The following is a 19,268-nucleotide window of genomic DNA, read 5'->3' as shown; positions in this document are numbered from 1 at the left end:
GCAAATTGGATATGGGTCAGAGAAAGGATGGGGTAAAGGAGGGATGGTACAGGGTGATGGAAGGACTCAAGTGAGTACAAGACAAGGCTGGAACTGGAAAAGGCAAGCATGGGTATAGGGTGAAGGGGGGACAGGGTGAGGGGCAATGGAGGATGGAGAGGGGTGGGTACAGGGTTGGGGAGGGCCAAGGATAGGCAGGATGGGGGGGTTTGTACCTCAGGGGGTGGCCCGACGACAGAGAGCAGGACGGGCAGCAGCACCAGCCCGTTGAGCAGCCCCAGCAGCGTCAGGATGGTCAGCACCGCAAAGAAGTACCTGGGGGGCACAGGCAGAAGGGGTAAGCAGGCACAGGCGTCATGAATCACGTCCCACCCCAAACATGGCTTTCCATGCCACATGCCCTGGCCCCGCGGTGCCTCCCCAGCCTCCATGCAAGATGGAATGGGTGCCCCCAGCAAGACACATCCTCACCAGCTGCCACACATCCCCACCACCAACCTGAGGAACTGCCACACTCACCCGCTCCCTTTGCCAAAGCTTTTGGAGGGCAGCAAGTGTCTGGTTTACCCTCCTTCAGTGCTCACCTCATGATGAAGTCAAACTCGGAGCCGGCCAGCATGAGGACACCCAGGAGGGTGGAGACAGCACCATCCATCACGGGGGCAAAGGTGTGCTCCAGCGCCACGGCCGAGCGCACGTTCCTGCTCCCCACAGCTGTCAGGAAGCCCTGAGTGGGATGAGGATGTCACACAGGGCTTGTCCCTGTGTGCCACCCATGTTGTGCCACCCCTTGGCATATGGCCAAGGGGGTGAGGGTGCCAGGGAGTGGGAACTGGGCTCACCAGGGCCACGTGAACAGTGAACTCCACACCGATGCCCACCGAGGCGATGAGGATGACCACTGGGATGGCGCTCAGCTTGATGCCCATCAGCCCCATGATGCCAAACAGCTCCACAGCCATCATGGCCAGGATGGAGACCTGAGGGGTGGTGCAGTCAGTCAGGGGTGGCTCTGCCTGGCTGTCCCCTCTGCGTGGCAAGCTTGATGCTACTTTTCCATATAGGGCAGCCTCACCTCACTGACTCTTTTCCCTCTATTTGCGTTTCCTCTATATTTCTATCCCAGCCAACCCCTATTTGGAGTGTCCCTCTGTCCCACCTATTGGGGGTGGCCCTCACTGTGCTCTGCACAAATGTCCTCAAACCCCTGCCCACTACACACGTTCCCTTCCTAAGAGGTGTCCCTAATCCCTCTATATTGGTCCCCCACTCACTGCCACCTCCACATGGGTGCTTCCGTCACCCCCTTCTTCATGGATGTCCCCAGGTCCCCCTGGAACCTCCATATGTTCCCTTCATCAGCGATGTAACTGACTGCTCCATACAGGAGTCCCCCACCCACTGCCACCCCTATATGGGTGTCCCTTCCTCCCCAGGGTGCCCCTGGCACCCCATCGCCCAATTCCCATGACACAGGTAACCCAGGGCCACTCAGCAGGACGGGAGAAAGGCTGGATGCCCCTGACCCCACCCACCAGGACCGTCCCCGTGCATCAGGGTGCGTACTCACGATGATGCCAGCTGTCCAGGGGTTGAGCAGCAGCAGGGCGCAGACGAGGAAGGTGCAGGCCAGCAGGATGCTGATGGCCAGCAGGAACCAGTGCCGCAGGCCGATGTACTGCTCCCAGAAGAGGAAGGGGTACCCGCTGGGGTAGCTCAGCACGCCGTGGCGCTGGGCAGCCTCCCGGCAGATGGCCCGCACGCTCTCAATCGCCTCCACGAAGTCGGAGGTGCGACGCAGCCCGCTCAGGTAGAAAGGGAACTGGGCGAACTCCAGCGGCTGGGCTGCTGGAACTGGGGAGAGAACGGGCAGTGTGAGGGTACAGGCAGTGTGGGGGTACAGGCAGTGTGGGGGTACAGGCAGCATGAGAGCACGACAGTCACACCAGTCTGAGTCCAGCCTGGGCAGCCTGATGCCTGGCTGGGTACTATGGCTCTTTGGAGTGTGTGGGGAGCAGGCTGTGGGCAAGGAGGAGGGGTTTCCCCTGCCAGCAGGATGCTTGTGGGGTAGTGGGTCACACGGAGCAGAAGGGACATAGAGGGGCTTCTTTGCAGTGAGATGCTCATGAGCTATGGCAGGGGTGCATTGCTGTGTGCTAAGGGCACAGGGAGTGCACAGAGGGCTGCTCAGGGTGTGGAGTGCAGGGAGACACGGGTGGGGCACTGAGAAGCAAGGTAGTTTATCAGATGGGATGGGGGATGTGGGGGGTTTTCCTTCAGGGCTAAAAGGTGTGGGGAGTAGGGTACTCTGCAGGAGGATGCCACGGGGAGCCCTCTGCGCTCACTCACTTCGCAGGTTCTCGCCCGTGGTGTCGTACTTGTCATGAATCCACTCAGGTGGCGGGGGGTAGAAGTTGGCCTGGGAGGCAGCAAAGCCCAGGGGGTCGTTGCTGGCCCACACCGTCAGGCAGATATAGAAGGTGTCAGGGGGGATGATGCCGTTCTCGTCCACCAGCCGCCGCGTGGTCAGCTACGGGAGAGACAGGAGAGGGCATGAGCTGGGCAGCAGGCACAGAGTCATTCCCAGCCCAGTCACTCCAGCCCTGTCCCCACGCACCTGATTGAAGTTGAAGGGCTCCTTCTTGTTGCCAGTCTGGATTAGGAGTTTGTATGCCAGGGCCCCGTCCTCGGAGCCATTGCGGTAGCTGTCATGGGTGATGCGCCCGGCCTGCCAGTCCCTGTCGAAGGTGGCCTGAAGCCCTGGGGATGCAGCACGGGGGCTGAGCATCCCTGGGGACACACCATCCTGCACACCACCCCATGTGACCCAGGGAACATGGTGCCAGCGGGATAGGTGCACAGAAACCCCAGGGCTCAGCACCCAGTGCTGGGCACTTTGGGACTACCCTCCCCAGGGTGCTGCACACCAGAAAAGGCATTCCCAGGTCAGCAGGGAGCATGAAGGCTGGGGAGAGGGTCGTTGGACAGGGGAGATCATGGAAAAGAGGCATGTCTCTCACCTCGCAGCCAGTCCTGGAAGTAATGGAGCCACATCTTGGGCAGGTCACGATTTCCCTCCCGCACCACATATTTGACGGTGCTGAAGGCCTGGTGCAGGCTCAGCAGGGCAGCTTGGGCACCCGGGTAGTGGAAGCCACCCTTGGTGACAATGAACATGTTGTAGAAGGAGAAGTACTTGAACTGGGCCGAGATGAAGGCGTGTGCCTTGGTGTCCCGTGGCACGATGTCCGTCAGGTAGAGGCCGTCGTGCACCATGGTGGTGCCGTAGAGGCTCAGCCCCAGCAGTGCCAGGAACAGCACCACCACTACCGCCTGCGGGGACAACAGGGGGGTCAGGCAGGGTCCCGTGCCACCCACCCACCTTGGGTGGCACCACCAGGGCCGCCTCCACCTCACCTTGGTCCGGGTCCGCAGGAGGAGCGGGGCGTACTTCTCACGGGCGAAGTCAGCGAGGCTCCAGCGGCAGAAGGGCAGGGGGACGCACTCCCGCCTACCCTTGGCCTCATCCAGCTGCGCCAGCAGATCCCGGGTGGAGCTGGATGGGGCGAAGACCTGAGAGCCCAGGGGGTCGCTGGGGGGCAGGAGGACGGCAGGCGAGGTGCACACCTGGGAGGTGGGCGGCAGGACGGTGACGATGTGGTGGCCCGAGGGGTCGCACCGGGTGAAGGCTTGCACGGTGGTGGTGATCTGGGTGCTGGTGGCCACGCCGGGATGTCCATAAGGGGACGGGTGGCAGGCATGGTTGTCGTTGGCATCAGCAAGCTCTTGCGGCTGAATCTGGATAACCCGTGAAGAGCAAGGGCTGTGGAAAGAGTAAAGGAGGACACAGGGAAGGATAAGAAGATGTTTAGCCACCCCATGCTTCTTGGGGGAACTGCAGGGTCAGCCCCAGCCCAGCCAGCCCAGCACCAGTACCTGTAGAAGCAGCAGAGGATGTCGAGCCGGCGTTTCTCCCGGCGGTGTAGGTCCAGGCTCAGGATAGCAGGGAACACAAACAGCACCATGGCGAAGTTGAACACCACAACCACTGCAGCCTGCAGAGGTAGTGGGAGACATACATCAGAGCAGGGTCTGGCCAGCCCTTCCCACCCCCCAGAGATGGACTGTGGCCCTACCTGGAGGGAGAAGGCACGCAGAGCAGGGATAGGCACCAGGGCTGCCATGAAGAAGGCAATCATGTTGCTGACAGAGGTGAGAGCCACGCTGGTCCCCGTGCGCTTCAGACACTCACCCGTCCGCTCCTGCAGAGACAGAGAGAGGGGGTGATGAGAGGGGCCACGGGGAGGTGGGAGGGGCCTGAGGAGCCCTCGGGCAGCACTTGGTGCTCACCTTGAAGGGGACGTGCTGGCTGGTCTCAGTGAAGGCATGAGCCAAGAGGAACATGTCATCCACCCCAATGCCGAGGGCCAGGAAGGGCAGGACCTGCCATAAAGCAGTCGGTGTCAGTAGATGGACACGGCCACCACCCATGAGGGGACCCAGCCACCCCGCAGCCCCCACGGTCCCACCCACCCTGCAGTACCTGGCTTTTCCCCCAGCACATACCTGGGTGGTGGCTGCATTGAAGGAGATGCCCAGCAGAGAGCAAAGCCCCAGGCCAGAGGCGACGGAGAGAGCCACTAGCAGGACCCCAGCCAGGCCCACGGCCCCTTGGGACTTGGAGCAGTCCCACCGCAGCATGGTGACGCAGGCATAGGCCAGCTGGAAGAGCACAGTGGGTTAGTGGGAACGGGGGGTGACAGAGGGATGGTGGAGGACAGAGAGAAGGGGCACACGCACCATGAGGAGGTAGCCCCCGGCCACCCGGATGGCGCTGACGTCAGAGAAGGACTTCATGATGTCGTTGAGCGTGGTGGTGGAGAAAGCGTGGACGCTCTGTGTGGCGTTGGGAGGGATGGAGTCCTGTGCCAACTGCCAGAAGTGCACCCCGTTAGAGGAGTCAGGACCCCCCGCTCCAAGGTACACCCACCCCAGAGCCATTCAGGGTGTCAGCGTCACCACTGAGGGTCCCTAGAGACCCACTGGACCACAAGAGAGTAGTTCAAGGACCCGTGGCCACAAGAAAAGCTGGGCATAGGGGGATGCCATGCCATGCACAGGCTCATCCCTGCACAAGCCCCATGTGGGAGCTGTTCCCAATGCCCACCTCCACGAATTTCCTCTGCCAGGCCTCCAGGATGGCTCCTGCCTTCTCCTCGCTCCAGCTGATGTCATGGATCTCGTAGTCATCCTTGAAGTGCTCATAGAGCTGCCGGGGGCTCATGAGGAGGAACATGGTCTGCAGGGCCTCGGCGCTGGGGGACAGGCATGCACCTCGCTGGGACCGGCTGCAGTGCCCCAGGATGCAGGAATGGGTCCATCCCCCACCCACAGCACCCAGCCCCACCGCAGACACCCAGGAGAGGACCCAGGCATCCTGCCCCCCTGCCTCCCCGTGCTCCAAAGTGCTGCCCTGCTTACTAGCCCCATACAGTCGCCAACCTCCCAGACATCCCCACAGCCCCTCCAGCAGCCAGGGCAGGTTTCCTGCACTGTGCCTGGGGATGCCCACACCACAGCAGCTCTCACCGTAGCAGCTTGCCCTGGGAGTCTTTGGTTGTGCCGCCTAAAATCAGCTCCTGCTGCCAGCGCATGAACTTCCTGGAGAAGCCATGGCAGCCCCCTGAGAGTTCAGCCGGGATGTCAGGGGTCTGCAGGTGAAGGGAGGTGTTAGTATCGTGAGGCAGGCAGGAGAGCAGTAACCCCCACACCCTTCCTGATTCTCATGTACTGTGACCCACCTGCTGGCTCTGCTTGTTGGGGGCACTGGGGGGGCACTGGGGGTCCCGGGGGTCCAGACAGGGCCGCTCCATGTAAGCCTGCCCAACCTCTGCCTTGTCCAGCAGCTCTTTGAAGCCTTCCAGGGATGTGAACTGCCCCAGCTCCTCCATCAGCTGCAGAGGGTCGAGGTTGCTCCACTGGATGTCGGGGCGGCCCCTGGGCAGAGAGCAGGACTGGGGTGATGCGGGATGCCAAAACCCACATGCAGTACCACCACCACCACTGCCAACCCATCCCATGGGTCCCGGGGGTGCCCTCAAAGGCAGGGTGCGAGGACACAGGAGAAACGTCAGTCCCCAGCACATCTCTTACCCCCTCCGGGGGCCGCCTGCGGCATCCCCCGTGCCCTGTGCGGCGCAGCGGGCCATGCCCTGAGTCAAGTAGCGTGCCTGATCCTGTTAGTCTGGGACAAAGCGGGGGGAGCCGGCCCTGCTGCCTGGCCCCGCTTTGTGTGAGCAGTCAGGACAATTACTGCCCGTGGGCTAACATCTTGATAGAGGGGAGCAGGCAGGCAAGAGCTCCCAGCATCCCCTACAGCCCTTCCTGCCATCTCCCCCCAAGCTGGAGAGTTTGGGGCTCAGCAGAGGTTCTGGAGGCTCAGGACACTGCTGGGAGCTGGGCATGGACCAGATCCTTGGAGGTCCAGCAGGACTCCACGGGACTGGGTACCCAGGAAAAGGGTTTTTCCCATTGCCTGCAGATGCTCTGCTCCCTCCACCCCAGCCCGGGGAGCTGGGGGCCAGCTTCCAGCCTCACTCGGCTTCTTTTTTAAGACAGAAAGGACACACAAAAAAGCCAATAACCCAGCCCAGCGCTCCAAAGAGGGGAAGAAAAAGCCCCAAGCAAGTGTGGGCTCTGGGGAGAAACACAGCCTAATAATTCATGAAGGCTGGCTGGGCCAGAGCTGGCCGCTCGAGATTCCCACATACCAACCGGAGCTGCTGCTGCTTCCAAAGAGAGCCCCTTTTATCTGCTTTCGCTTGCTTCACTGAGCCAGGGCAAATCCTTTTGTCTTTCCATAGATTGCTGCTCTTTGTTCTCCCAGCTCCCGCCCCGCTCACCCCTCGGCGTTAAAAAGGGGGACGAGTCCCCATGGGCTGGCCTGGCCAGCGCTCAGCCAGGGTGCCTGCCCGGGCACCCACTCACTCAGCTGCGAGGAGAGATGAGTCCCATCACTGCTGCGGGTGCCACCCTGCCTGCCGTGTACCCCAGCCCCAGGATACTGCCCACCCTGGCAGGTGATGCCACCGGCATCCTGCTTGACACAGCCGCCCCAGTCCCACTCGCTCCTGCTCCCTGCAGTTCCCCAGGTTGGGATGGGGAGAACTTGAAGTCCTGGGGGGGCCAAAACCAGCCCCCTAGTCCTGGCTGGGGATGCTGCGGCCCCTTCCCCCCTCCTCCCGTCCGCAGCAGCCTGAATAAGGCCACTATTTCATCTGTTTGGCAAGGGGCAGCTTTCAGAGCAACATTAGCATGAGAAAGCGCGGGGCTGCGTTTGCTGACAATGCACAAGCCGCCCCAGCTCTCCCGGACAAACACACGCGTAAACAGAAGGAATGTGGGGGGGGCTCCTCCGGCCCAGCCCGGGGTCCCCAGCCCCACCACCGCGGTGCGAGGAGCTGGCTGGGAGTCACCTGCCACCCACCCGGGGACTCTGCATCCTCCGTGCCCATTGGCACAGCTCAGGAGTGTTGGTGGAGCAGCCTCAAGGACCTGCCTGCGGCACAGCCACTGTCCCCGAGTCCCCATCCCTGGCTGGGGGGGACAGCATGGCACGGCAGGGACAGGCCAGTTCCTGCCTGTGGGCTGCAGCCCCCCTGCTGTGGTGGTGCAGCCCTGGCTGTGCCACCGAGGCCAGGCAGGCAAGAACAGGGACCCGTCCCCAGGGTGTTGACCCAACAGGACAGCAATGTTGGTGGGACCCTCCTGGGGCTGAGCAGGACAAGCTGCAGCAGCACTGAGGCACCTTGGAGCAGACAGGGCCAAGCTGCAAAGGAAGGTCAAGCACAGCCCCTTGGCAGCACCCCCAGCTCCTGCTCTCACCCATGGCCACCCACACCCAGGACAGTCCCCCACACAAACTCACGGGAGATAGGCTGAGCCTCCCTGCAGCTTGGAGCCTTCCCAGAAGCAGTCCAGTGGCGTCAGGATCACGCAGGGGAACAGCTTCTCTATCATCTGTGGGAGAAGGAGATGCGAGGGGTCAGCAGGGATGGATTAGACCTCTCAATCTCCCCCAGCCCTGCTGAGCTTCCTAAACCTGCGCCTTCCCACAGGCAGCCACCAGTGCCTTTGCAGCGCCAGCCCTGTCCCCACCACAGCCCATCCACTGCCACTCTCTGAGGGACTGATCTCCCGTGGGGGGCTCCCAGGGGACCACGCCATGACCAGCACTTACCCTCTCTATCATGCCATTCTCAATGATGGGGACACCTGACTTGTAGCAAATCTTGTTCAAATCCCACGATCTGGAAAGGCAGAAGGAGGAGCTGAGAACAGGCAGAATCCCACAGGGGACATGGCAAGGGCTGGTGGGACGTGCAGGGCACAGCGGGGATCCCTGTCCCCCATCTGGAGCTGGACTCACTTTCCATACAGCGAGACTTGGACCTTGCTGGCTGCCAGGGCCGCCTCGAGGTGGAGCTGCAGGGCCTCCTGCGTCAGGATATTGTCCCCATCCCTCTTCGGGGTCTGGATCAACATCTGGGAGGTGTAGACAGACTCCTCGCCCAGCTTCTCCTTGGTGTAGCGCAGCTCCTGGCTCACCCGGCTGCCCGCTGTGGAGGGGACCATGATGTGGCCTGTCAGTGCCAGGGCTAACAGAATCCCCATCCCACCAATTTGTCCTGCCCATCAGGATGCCTAGGGAATGGGATGGACAGGAGCAAGGCACCGCAACATCAGATGGTGCCACGTTAACCCAGCAGGGCTTCTTGGTGTGGGGTTTCCCAACTGCTGCATCCTCTGGATGCTCACACCCAAGAGACCCAAACAGGGAGCAACCTCAGGAAACACAGGACCAGGCATCCTTCTTTCCACCAACATGGCTGTTTTCAGCCCCAGAACAGCTCGTTGGCTTAACTTTCCCCAGAAAAACCCCACAGACAGATGGTTGGTGAAGCAGAGGGGATGCCCACCTGTGCACTGTTGTGGGTGCTGCAGATGCCCCAAACCTGCCCCTGACACAGCAAGCGAAACTGGGGACACCCCATCCCATCCCATCTGCTCCCTGGCACTCCAAGGCAGGCAGTGTTTTGACCAGGGAATGGGTTTAGGGAGAGGCAGGCACCCCCAAGTCCCAGCCAGGTGTAGGCTGTCCCTAAAGGGGTTTGGGGACAGGGGAGGGAGATGGTGCTGGGGACATCACTCTTCCCTGCCAAGGCTCTGGGATCTGTCCCTTGATGGCAGCAGGACAGCTCCAAGCACAGCAGGGCCAAGGTTTCCGGGAGAAGCCGCCGACTTCATTTGCGGCTGCCTCGGCGTGGAAGAGGAATCCCCTCCCAGCCAGCGTGGCTGGGGCTGGGACCAAACCCTGCATGGTCTTTCGCGTGGCTGAGCACCATCCCGGGACAGTTGTCCCCATCCCCTTTGAATGAGAGGCTCCCATCCCCCCTGGCACAGCAAAGGGGGGGATGACACAGCCCGGAGGAGGGTGGGAAGCGGTTCCTGAGGCACCCCCCAAGCACAGCACTTAGCTGCCCTGCTCCCAAGCCCCTGCCCAGGCCGGGAGGGATGCTGTGTGTAGCCCCCATCCCAGTGCCACCCACCAGGGGTACCCCAGGGTGCCCAGCATCGGGTGCACCCCAAGGCAGTGCTGCTGGCAGGGGCGAGGCCAGCTCCTGCCCAGCCCCAGGGAAGCAGGGGGGGTCAGGATTCATCTGCACCAGGACGCTCCCTCAGCAAGAGGCGGGGGCCCCGGCGGGCCTGGCCCCCAGCCAGCACTGAGGAGGCCGGAGCGAGACCGCAAATAAGGAGCAGAATCTTCCCTTTTAATGACTTATTATATGGGTTGGTGTTTTGGGGGTTTTTTTTCCCTGCTTTTTGGGAACGGGGAGGGCAAAGCATCTTTATTGTTTCTGGCTGGGCCAGGGAGCAGCTGGTGTCCATCAGATGCCAGTTGGGATGGAGGTTGTGCCAGGGACAGGGAGGGGGGGGCATGGCCCTGGCTTTTGTGTGTGTGTCAGAGGGGATAGCAGCACCCAGGGCGAGGGGACAAGGACGCAGGGAGGGTGGGTGTCACAGGGGGGAAAACAGGACACCCATCCCATTCCCAGCAGGCTGGGAGGTCGGGCAGGAGGTGTGCCAAGCTGCTCTGATCTCAGCCATGCCACCCACACCGAACCCGGGCGGGAGGTGGGACACAGCGATGGGGGGGTGCCCGGCCTCGCTCCCGGGGGATGCATCCTGCTGCGCCCTGCCGGCATCTCCGCCCAGCACGGCTGCGGGAGGAGCCACACATCTGCAAGTGGGGAGGGGGGGGGCAGGGGAGCCCCCCGAAAAATTAAAGAGAGAAAAAAAAAAAAGAAAAAGAGAGAGAAAATCAAAAGCCGTCCCTTGTAATTAGTGTTAATTTGGAACAGGGCACTGCAAGCCGTCAGCAAGCTTCAAAGGCCGTGAGGAAGCCTCAAATTCCAACACCCTAATTAACCAAAGAGCAACATGAAAAGACAAGGCAGCGCACACAGGGCTGCCAAGGACACTTCAAACGGGCGCGCGCCCGCCGGCCGGCCAGCCCGGGAGCGGGGCGAGACGCCCCACGCCGCACGCAGCCCCCCGGCCGGGGAGGAGGCTGGGGGGGGCACCCCGATACCAACAATGAGCACGTTAATGAGGAACTGTATGTAAATTCTTCCTTTTTTTTTTTGTTGTTGTTGTTGTTGTTTGGTTTTGTTTTTTGTTTTTTTTTTTTTTAATTCCAATTAACAAAGGGAGCCCTTGGCTTTTTCATGCGAAGGGCTCTCTGGTTCCAATCAGGAGTCCGGGTCCTGCTTACTAACAGCCTGCTCTGCTCCCCGGCAGAGTTTGGTTTCTCCCCCCCTGGACCCCCACATCACCCCAAAATCTCACAGTAGGGCCCAGGGGGCAGTCCCTCAAGGCAGTCATGCTTTGCATGAGCATCCTCTCTGGGGTGGGCACTGCTCCTGGGTACCACTGGCTGGGGGTTTCATGCTGGGGTGTTGTGGGGTGCAGGCTCACAGCAGTGTGGGCTGGAGGGTGGATTGGCACCCCAATGCCCACTCGCACTCCAAGAACCAGGGGTGCAAGAGCAAGCTCCTGCCATGCCCAAGCAGGGAGGGTAAGGGTGCCAAGGAGGGGACAGGGTCCCTGGCAGTGAGGACGGCTGCGTGTGCGGCTGCCTCCCTCTGCGGGCCGTGCTGGGGGAGCTCTCCCCATAATTACAGCATCCGCCACAAAATTATAGAGCAGGGCAGGAGCCTCCCTGCCCCCTTCCCGGCCACCCTGCCTGAGCCATCCCCCTGTCACTGCTCCCCAAACCCTCCTGGCACAGGACCCACAGCTACGGCACTACAGCCAGCTCACCCTTGCCCAGCGGGACTGGCTTGTGCCCTCGGCTGCTCCAGCCAAGACAGATCCCCAGCCCCTGTGCTGCCCCCCCCCCCGCCCAGGAAGAGGTCTGACCCCAGCTCACCCCACATCCTCCCAGGGGCTGCCAGAAGCTCCCAGACTCAACTCAGACGGTTTGGGGTCAGATGAGCCCATGCTGGGTCCTGCTGCCTGCAGCGCAGCTGCAAAGCCCCCCAGCACAGGGCTGGTGCCCATGCAGCCCCCCCACCTGTCAGTGACCGCCAGGGCACATCCCACCACGCTTTCCCAGGGCAGTAGGTGGGCAAAGCCCGTGGTGCCCTGTCTTCAAGCACCCAAGGGTGGGGGGCAGCATGCTGAGCGTGCCAGGGCAGCATGTCCGGGTGGCAGTGGGAGGGCAGTGGGCTGGGGCAGGCTGCCAGCCCCACATTGAGCCCTCCCTGCCTGGCAAGGGTGAAGACAAGGGAGGGATGTGGGAGGTGCTGAGGGCCACAGAGGGGCACTGGTGTGCCCCCAGGAGGAGCACGCTGCTGCAAGGGCCACTCTGTGTTTCCCCCAGGGTGTGTGCAGGCTACAGTCAACAGCAGTGCCACCACTCTGCAGATGGGACCCAAGCACTGCCAGCAGCTGTCACCACTGCTTGGGTGACCTGGGTGGGACAGGATGGGAGGAAGAGAGCACCCCAGGGTACACATCCTCATTTGGCCCCCAAAAATCAGGCCATGTCCTGCCTACTGTACTGGGGCTACAGGATGTGGCAACTAATGTGGTGAGTCCCAGATTCAGCTGATGCTCAGGGGATGCTGCAGCCCTGACCCCAGCTCCAGCTGTGCAAGGGAAGAGCTGGGGGCAATAAGGGGGAGGTCCCTTGGTGAGCAGCCCCCTTTCCACAGCACAACATGCCAGTGCTAGAGTTGGAAACCACCTCTCAAGTGCACAGCTGAGCCCCTGGGAAAAGCCATCCCCACGTGGGGACCCTACTCTGCAGCACCCCCACTGCTACAAGGGGCACCCACAGGGGCAAACACCGGCCTGTGAGCAATCCCTCGGCACAGACTGAGCGCATCCCGCTGGGGGATGTGTCCACCCTGGGTGATTAGAGCCCCAGGGGCATCAGGGGGATGCCAGCACCACCCTGCAACTCAAGCACTATCCCGCATCCCGGTGGGAGGGGGTCCCGAGGCACGGCCCCAAGCATCCCTCGGCAGCAGCTTCCCGTGCTGAGCGGCGTGCAAGCCGGAGGCCACCTTCAAAGTGTTGTGGGGCGGATTAGCTGGATTAGGGAGGCAGTGAAAGGACCCATGCTGCTCTGGAGGAAGTCTCGCCCAGGGCACGCTGAAAGAGCCATTTTTACCTGTCCCGGCCGCTACCGCCGGCCTCGCCAAAAGCCCGGCGGCCCCGTCCTGTCAAAACACGTCCTCCCGGCCCCATTCACCCCACGGCTGGTCCCGGGAAGGGGGGCAGCTGGGTGGCAGATGGGTGTCCCCAGCAGCGCTGAGGGATGAACGAGGGCTCAGCCCTGCCCCGGCACCTCTAACTAAACCCAGCCCCACCAAAGGGGCTCCCAGCTAAGTCAAGAGGGGCGGCAGAAGAGGGGGATGCCTTCAAAAAGCCAGCGGCTGAAAGGGCCCGTTTGGGGCCAGCTCCCCAGCCGCCGGCCCCGGCCAAACTCTTTTGTTTAACGGCAAAGCTAAATTAATGTCTTTATTACCCCAAATCGCGGGGCGGCGGTTCCCAGCGCAGGGAGGGGGGACGCCGGGAGCTCGCACCGCCCCGGCCAGCTCCGAGGGGACAGCACGACCCCCGAAAAAGAGAGAGGGGGGAAAAAAAAAAAAGGGGAGGGGGGAGAGGGATTCAGTTGGGAACTATTCACCGCTAAGACTCCTGTCAGCATTGACATAAATTTCCACTGGTGTTGGCATTTAGGCATTTGCCATTTCCATATGTATAGGGCTGCCTGTACTAATTATGCTAATCACCCCCTCTGTTGGCTGCTGTGAAAAATGGCCACATTAGGCACTCCACTGCTTGCTAATGTCACTTAATGTGTGGTTGAAACATACATTCATCCCCCTCTGAATGGTGAAATTTTTCCACATTGCTGGCTTCATTCAGGCAAGAAATGAATTTTTTGAACTCAGACCACTTTTCCAGGCCCGAGGGAGAGGCAGATAATAAAACCCTCTTCTTGGGCCCTGGCGCTGCCCCCTCCCAGCCGCCAAATAACATTTAAAACACAAAAAAAAAAAAAAAAGAGCCCCTTCCCTAAGTCCGCAGATATGTCCAAGTTGGAAAAAAAAAAAAGAAAAAGAAAAAAACCCACTTTCTAGGAAATAAAAAAAATATATAAGTCGAAAAGCAAAGCAAAATGGATAGGGGTAGATAAGCCACAGCCATCTGTAAAGAGTCTTCCAGTCTCTTTGGGTTAATTAGCAAAATTTTCCAGCCCAGAAAAGCTGACCAAGCTGTCAAAGAAGGGAAAAGGAAGAGCAAGAGGTTTCTCACTCACCTCCCAAAGATAAATAAATAAAGGTGAACTGCCTGTACCCCACCTTCAGGCTCACCCAGAAGCCCCCCTTCCCCTCCTTCCTACCCCCCTTCCCCAAGAAGAAAGGTTCTTTCAGAGCCAGAGGGGACTTTGGAGCAAAGGGGAGAGCCAGGCAGGCAGGTTTTCGGGATAACAGGGACCTCGGCACTTCACGGCAGCAACGCCCCAGCTGCCCCTCACTCCTCCAAGCCCCCAGGGGATGAGGGCACAGGGTCCCCAAGGACACACAAACCCTGCAAACAGAGAGGACAGCAGGGTCCTGAAGGAAAAATCCCACCAGGCCAGGCAAGAGGGTCCCCAGGGATACTGGGCTGTCCCTTCCCTTTCCATGGAGCACTACCTGTGTCACCACATCCCGAGAGAAGAGGGGACCCTGTCTCCCCAGGACACCCATCTAGGGACAGAGCAGGGACATGGCAGTCCAGGAGCCGCCCCTTAGGAGTGAGGCTGGCTCCAGCTGGATCCCAGCAGGCATCTTGTTGCCCTGGACACAGGGACAAGCTGCCATCAGAGCCCCCCGTACTGTTTGCACTAGCCCCACGCAGCTCCCCAGATTCACCCGCTCCTTTATCAGCCCCTGCACAAACATTCCACCCCACAAACCCACCCGCTGGCAGCAACGAGACCACCCACCTCTCTGTGTGCCCACCCAGGAACGGCCATGGCATCCCACTCACCCACACTGCTGCTGCCCCACACCCCTCCACGGGACCCACCATGCACAGTGGGGACAGGGGCTGGGAAGAAGGGCCACACAGACGGTGGGGAGGGCATTCAATCCCCATCCTCGGCTTCCTGTTTGGCTTTCCCACCCTCTATGCCCCTCTCTCTGCAAAGAGAGTCAGTCAGGGCCTCCTCTCCCATTTGCCCTGCCATGTGGGGAGCCTCAGGCTGCATCCTAGCCCTGTCCCGGGTGCCAGGGAGGGGATACCCTGTGCCAGGTACTACTGCAGAGGTCAAGGAAGGGCAAGAGCTACCGTCAAGGGGGTTGGGGGTGTCTCAGATTCACGCCCCGAGCTGGGAACAAGGCAGCAAATTCCCCTCACCCCCATAAAATACATCCTATTTCATCCCACCAGCACATTCGGGGTGTCCCTGACCTCTCCAGGAAAGGGACAGGGCCTTCTCCAGGGAGACTCGGCAGCTCTTTGAGAGCGCGACGGCTGTGCGGGGCGCTCGGCTGTTCCGGTTAGGAATTAACCCGGCCTTCCTTTGAACCAGCCCTCAGCGCTATAAATCAGGCAGACCCATTCACCACCCAGGGCTCTGCCTGCCCAGAGCTCACTGCCCCGGCCCCTTGGCCCTAAAGACGCCCTGGGAGAGCTGGGAACAGCTGCCAGGTGTCTAGAGGTAACTCAACACTCACCGCTAGCCGGGGTTTCAAAGCCTCCGAGTGGCTAATTGCTTCGGAGGAGCCTAATTGAACATTTCCACAGTCGAGTCCAATTTATGGGGTGACACGGCCTCCTTCCATCTCCCAAATAGGGATGCAGGTCAGGCATAACCCCAGAACACTGCAAGAACCCCCCCAGAGCAAAGGACATTCCCAGAATTGGGATAGGGGACCCTATGCTTTCCTGTAGTGGCCAGGGTCACAGCCCAGGCTCAGGAGGACATACTGTCAGCATGGCCCCAATGCTGACCCCAGCCATGGGGCCAAAGCAGGGCTGTCCGCCCTATTCTCATGTTTGGGGAGGAGGGAGATGGGACAGCAGTGCCATGCCCCACAGGAAGCAGCTCCCTTCCTTCCCCTACTCACCAGGAGCCCAGCTCCCAGAGGGCTGAGCTAAGCCTGCAGTGGGAACAGCCCAGAACAGGGTCACACTCTGCTCCTGCGGTGCTGGGACCTCACGTGGGTGAGGTGGTTGGGGTTGGAGCATCACCACTCCACATCCCTCAGCCAGGCCAGGCAGAGGCTTCATGGAACCCTAAACCACCCTGCCTCTGAGCTGGGACCTACTGGGCTAGGACGCTGGGCCCGGTATTCCCTGCACACATATCCAATCCCTTAGACACCCCACAGCGCTGCCTTGGGGCTGGGATGGACCACGTTCCTACAAACATCAACTCATACACCCAGAGAGGGTGAGAGCTAGGGTCCCCAGCACCCTGGGGATCCCAAAGCTTTGGAACCAAGCTGATGGGGCACCAACTTTGCCAGCCCAGGAGCAAGAACTGCGCTGCTTCAGCCTGGCACAACAGTACCAGGCTCACCGCAGAGGGACACACACATCAACCACCCTGCCACACACGTGGGAACATGAGAAAGTAGTAGCTGAGAAAATCCCAAATCAACTGCAAGTACTCTGGATCCAACCATAGCCTGGGAAACTGTGTCCTGCTCTCCAGGGGCAGCCCAGGCCCATCTGTCCCCCAGTAATGCCCAACCCCACACCAGCAGGATGGGGTGCAGTGATCAGGGCTGAGTATACTCAAGGGATGCTTTGATCTTGCCAGAAAATGCAGAAGCCGAGGCCAGTGGCGAGGTGAGGACCCACGGATAATTATGGGGAAGGGAGGCAGCCCCACAGCTGATACACAAGACTGAAAGTGCCACTGCAAACTTTCCTTCCACATCCTGACCCATGCATGCTTGCCAAGGACCCCGCGGGACTAAAGCCACCTCAGTCACATCGTCCTTGGTGGTCGCAGGTTGTGCCAACGCCTGAGGACGCTGGGGCTGTGCCACCCAGGAGCAAGGCACGGAGGGGTCTGCCCCAAGTGCACGCTCCCGGGGGAAGAGCCCTCCCAGGAAGGACAAGGCGGGGCCCTGAGTAGCACTCTCAGCAGGGCACGGCCATCCTCACCCAGGCAGCACAGATACAGAGCAGGGGCTGCATGCAGACCCCAGCACACCCATCGCCTGGGAAGGGGCAGGACACGCCAGGTCAGTGGTGTTTCACCGTGGAGTAAAAAAAAATAAATAAATTAAATCCAGCTCCTGACACTGAAGAAGATGAGAAGCCATGAGAAAAGAAAGGTTCCTGAGAGAGGCCCCCGGCACCCACGTTACAGCCAGACCGCAGTGTGGGGGAAATCCCCCAAGAGCAGCCACGGTTGCTCCTGGCCATACCCATGCGAGCAGGGAAGCACGGTGGGGCACAGGAAAAGCTGGGTTTCTGGGCACTTCCAGCTGTCCCCAGGCTTGGCCCCTTCCCCATCCCGCTCTCCACCCCAGTGTGCCGCAAGTCCCATTCCCCCTAACAGGAACAACCACAGCCGCTTTCCTGGCCACAGTTTCACGAAACGCTGACTCCCTGCTACCCCAAAAGCACAATAAAAATTCGATGGAGCTGGAGCCATGACCCAGAGTAAGAGAACCACGGAAGGATCGTGTCCCTCCTTCAGCAGCCACTGCTCAGGCTCTGGCTGGACCAGGAGGTATCACTGGATTTCTCTGCTACGTGTTGCAGAGGAAAGGGGTGATGGAGACGAGATCTGGGGAGGGGGTACAAACATCCCTGGGGAGTGGGGAGCAGGTGGGAGAGCCGGGCATTCCTGGGCAAGGGTGCGTGCGTGCATCTGTGTGCAAGCAGCCAGGGAGCGCAGAGCCCTTTTTTTTAAATTAAAAAAAAAAAAAAAAGAAAAGAAAAAAAAAGGGGGTGGGAGAGCAAAGTTGCTTCTATTGTTGAACCAAATCCAAGAGTAGCTGAGGACCACACAGGGAGCGGGGCGTGGGGGAGGAGGCAGCGCTCCCGCACAAAGATGGCTGACACCCCTCCGCTGAGCAACATCTGCCCCTGCACAGCACCCCGCGGGGACCCCCGCCCGGGGGGCCCCCCGCCGCGCCCGGCCGCGGGGACGGGGGGTGCGATTCGGGGTGCTGCCCCCCCCCCGGGGGCCCCCCCGAAGCCGAAGGGAGGTGCAGGAAAAGCAAATCCCAGACCCGTGAAGCGGGGCTGCAGGGATCGGGGAGAGAAAATCCACGCTGGAGTTATTAATAACAAAGAAGGGGGATCAGCCGCTTCCACTCGGAAACGGGGATTTGCTCCTGCCTGACCCTGCCCGCGCCTCCGTCCCCCCCGGGCAGGGGTCCCGGGCCGGGACTGGCGGCTCCGCGGCGCCGGCTCTGCCCCGGTGCGGGGCTGCGGTCACCCCCGAGGGTTCTCCCCACCGGGAAGGGGGTGTCCACGCACCATCCCCGCCGCACGTGTCCGCACCTTCGCGCGGGGACTCCCGTGGGGACACGCGTGGGGGTCCCTGTGCAGCTCAGCACCACGTACCCGCGCAAGGCACAGCCCGAGCGCCCGCGCGGACGGGACCCCGTTCGTGGGCACCCACGGCCCCGCGCTCCGCGGCCCCGCTGGCGGGACGCCCGGCGGCGGCATCCTCATCCTCCTCCTCCTCCCGCCCCGCTCCCGCGCTGTCACCTGCCTCCCGGCCGGCCCCGCACCTCCGCGCTGCGCGTGGGGGACAAAGCCGCGGCCGGGAGCCGGACCGGGACCGTTCCCACGGGCGGCCGAGCCCGCGGGGCCGCGCTTACCTTCCACCCAGAGGTGCTCGATGTCGGTCTCGATGGAGGCCACCCGTAGTCCCACGGCCAGCGCCCCGAACACCAGCAGCCCCACGAAGAGCACCTTCCCGCAGTGCCGCTGGATCCGGCAGCCCAGGGCGAAGAGCAGCGCCTGAAAGCGGGCCCGCAGCCACAGCGGAGTCCTCTGGCCCACGGCCCTGCCCTGCGGAGGGGGCGAGATCGGGTCAGCTCGGCAGAGGAGACGGGGAGCCCCTGCCCGGGTAAGGGGACCGGCGGCGGGGCGGGATGCCCGCGCCGGCCGCGCTCCGTTGGCCGCGGAGCGGGACCGCGAGAGCCGGAGCTCCCCGAGCCGGGGGACAAGGGGGTCCCCGCAGCCGCCCAGCCCTCCCCGGGCTCCTCCGCGCTCCCCGAACTCCCCTCCCCGGCCCGGAGCCCCCGCGAGAGCGGGCGATGCTCGCCCCTCACTCACCTCGGGCAGCGGCTTGCGGCGGGCGGCGCGGAGCGGCGGCGGCGGCGCGGCGCGGGGGGGCTCGGCCGGCATGGCGGGGCGGCTGGCGGGGCTGGGCACCCCCCGTTATGTGGGGCCGAGCGCGGCGGCGGCCCCCATGCGCGCGGCGGGGCCGTGCCGGTGCCGGTGCCGGTGCCGGTGCCGGTGCGGATGGAGGGCTGTGTGTGCGCCGCCGGCCGCCCGCCGCGCCTCTAAAGGGGAGGCGGGGGCGGGGGGCGCCGGGGCCGCGCCGCCGCCGCCGCTCCCATTGGCCGCCGCCGCCGCGGCAGCGCCCATCGCCGCTGCTAAGCAACGGCGCGCCCGCCGCCGGCGGCCACACACCGCGCTCCCCCCCGCACCGCCCCGCACCGCAC

General features: G+C 62.0%; 1 protein-coding gene across 1 annotated transcript in view; it reads right to left on the bottom strand.

Moving 5' to 3' along the window:
- PTCH2 (patched 2) overlaps positions 1-19,191 on the bottom strand; it is a 21,726-nt gene extending 2,535 nt beyond the window's left edge. Inside the window, 23 exon segments of the mRNA XM_027683220.1 lie at positions 216-315; positions 585-727; positions 843-980; positions 1,571-1,854; positions 2,350-2,530; positions 2,618-2,760; positions 3,021-3,333; positions 3,418-3,823; positions 3,937-4,055; positions 4,137-4,262; positions 4,351-4,443; positions 4,567-4,722; positions 4,801-4,932; positions 5,168-5,315; positions 5,590-5,711; positions 5,802-5,997; positions 7,928-8,019; positions 8,240-8,309; positions 8,429-8,618; positions 18,417-18,710; positions 18,873-18,978; positions 18,980-19,119; positions 19,122-19,191. Of these exon segments, the coding sequence (XP_027539021.1) occupies positions 216-315; positions 585-727; positions 843-980; positions 1,571-1,854; positions 2,350-2,530; positions 2,618-2,760; positions 3,021-3,333; positions 3,418-3,823; positions 3,937-4,055; positions 4,137-4,262; positions 4,351-4,443; positions 4,567-4,722; positions 4,801-4,932; positions 5,168-5,315; positions 5,590-5,711; positions 5,802-5,997; positions 7,928-8,019; positions 8,240-8,309; positions 8,429-8,618; positions 18,417-18,710; positions 18,873-18,978; positions 18,980-19,119; positions 19,122-19,191 (3,762 nt within the window).
- Positions 19,192-19,268: the final 77 nt, after the last annotated feature.

The sequence above is a fragment of the Neopelma chrysocephalum genome, unplaced genomic scaffold (assembly GCF_003984885.1).
Source record: "Neopelma chrysocephalum unplaced genomic scaffold, ASM398488v2 Primary Assembly neopelma1_64, whole genome shotgun sequence".
Lineage (NCBI taxonomy): Eukaryota > Metazoa > Chordata > Aves > Passeriformes > Pipridae > Neopelma > Neopelma chrysocephalum.
This window is presented reverse-complemented; position numbering and strand designations above follow the sequence as displayed.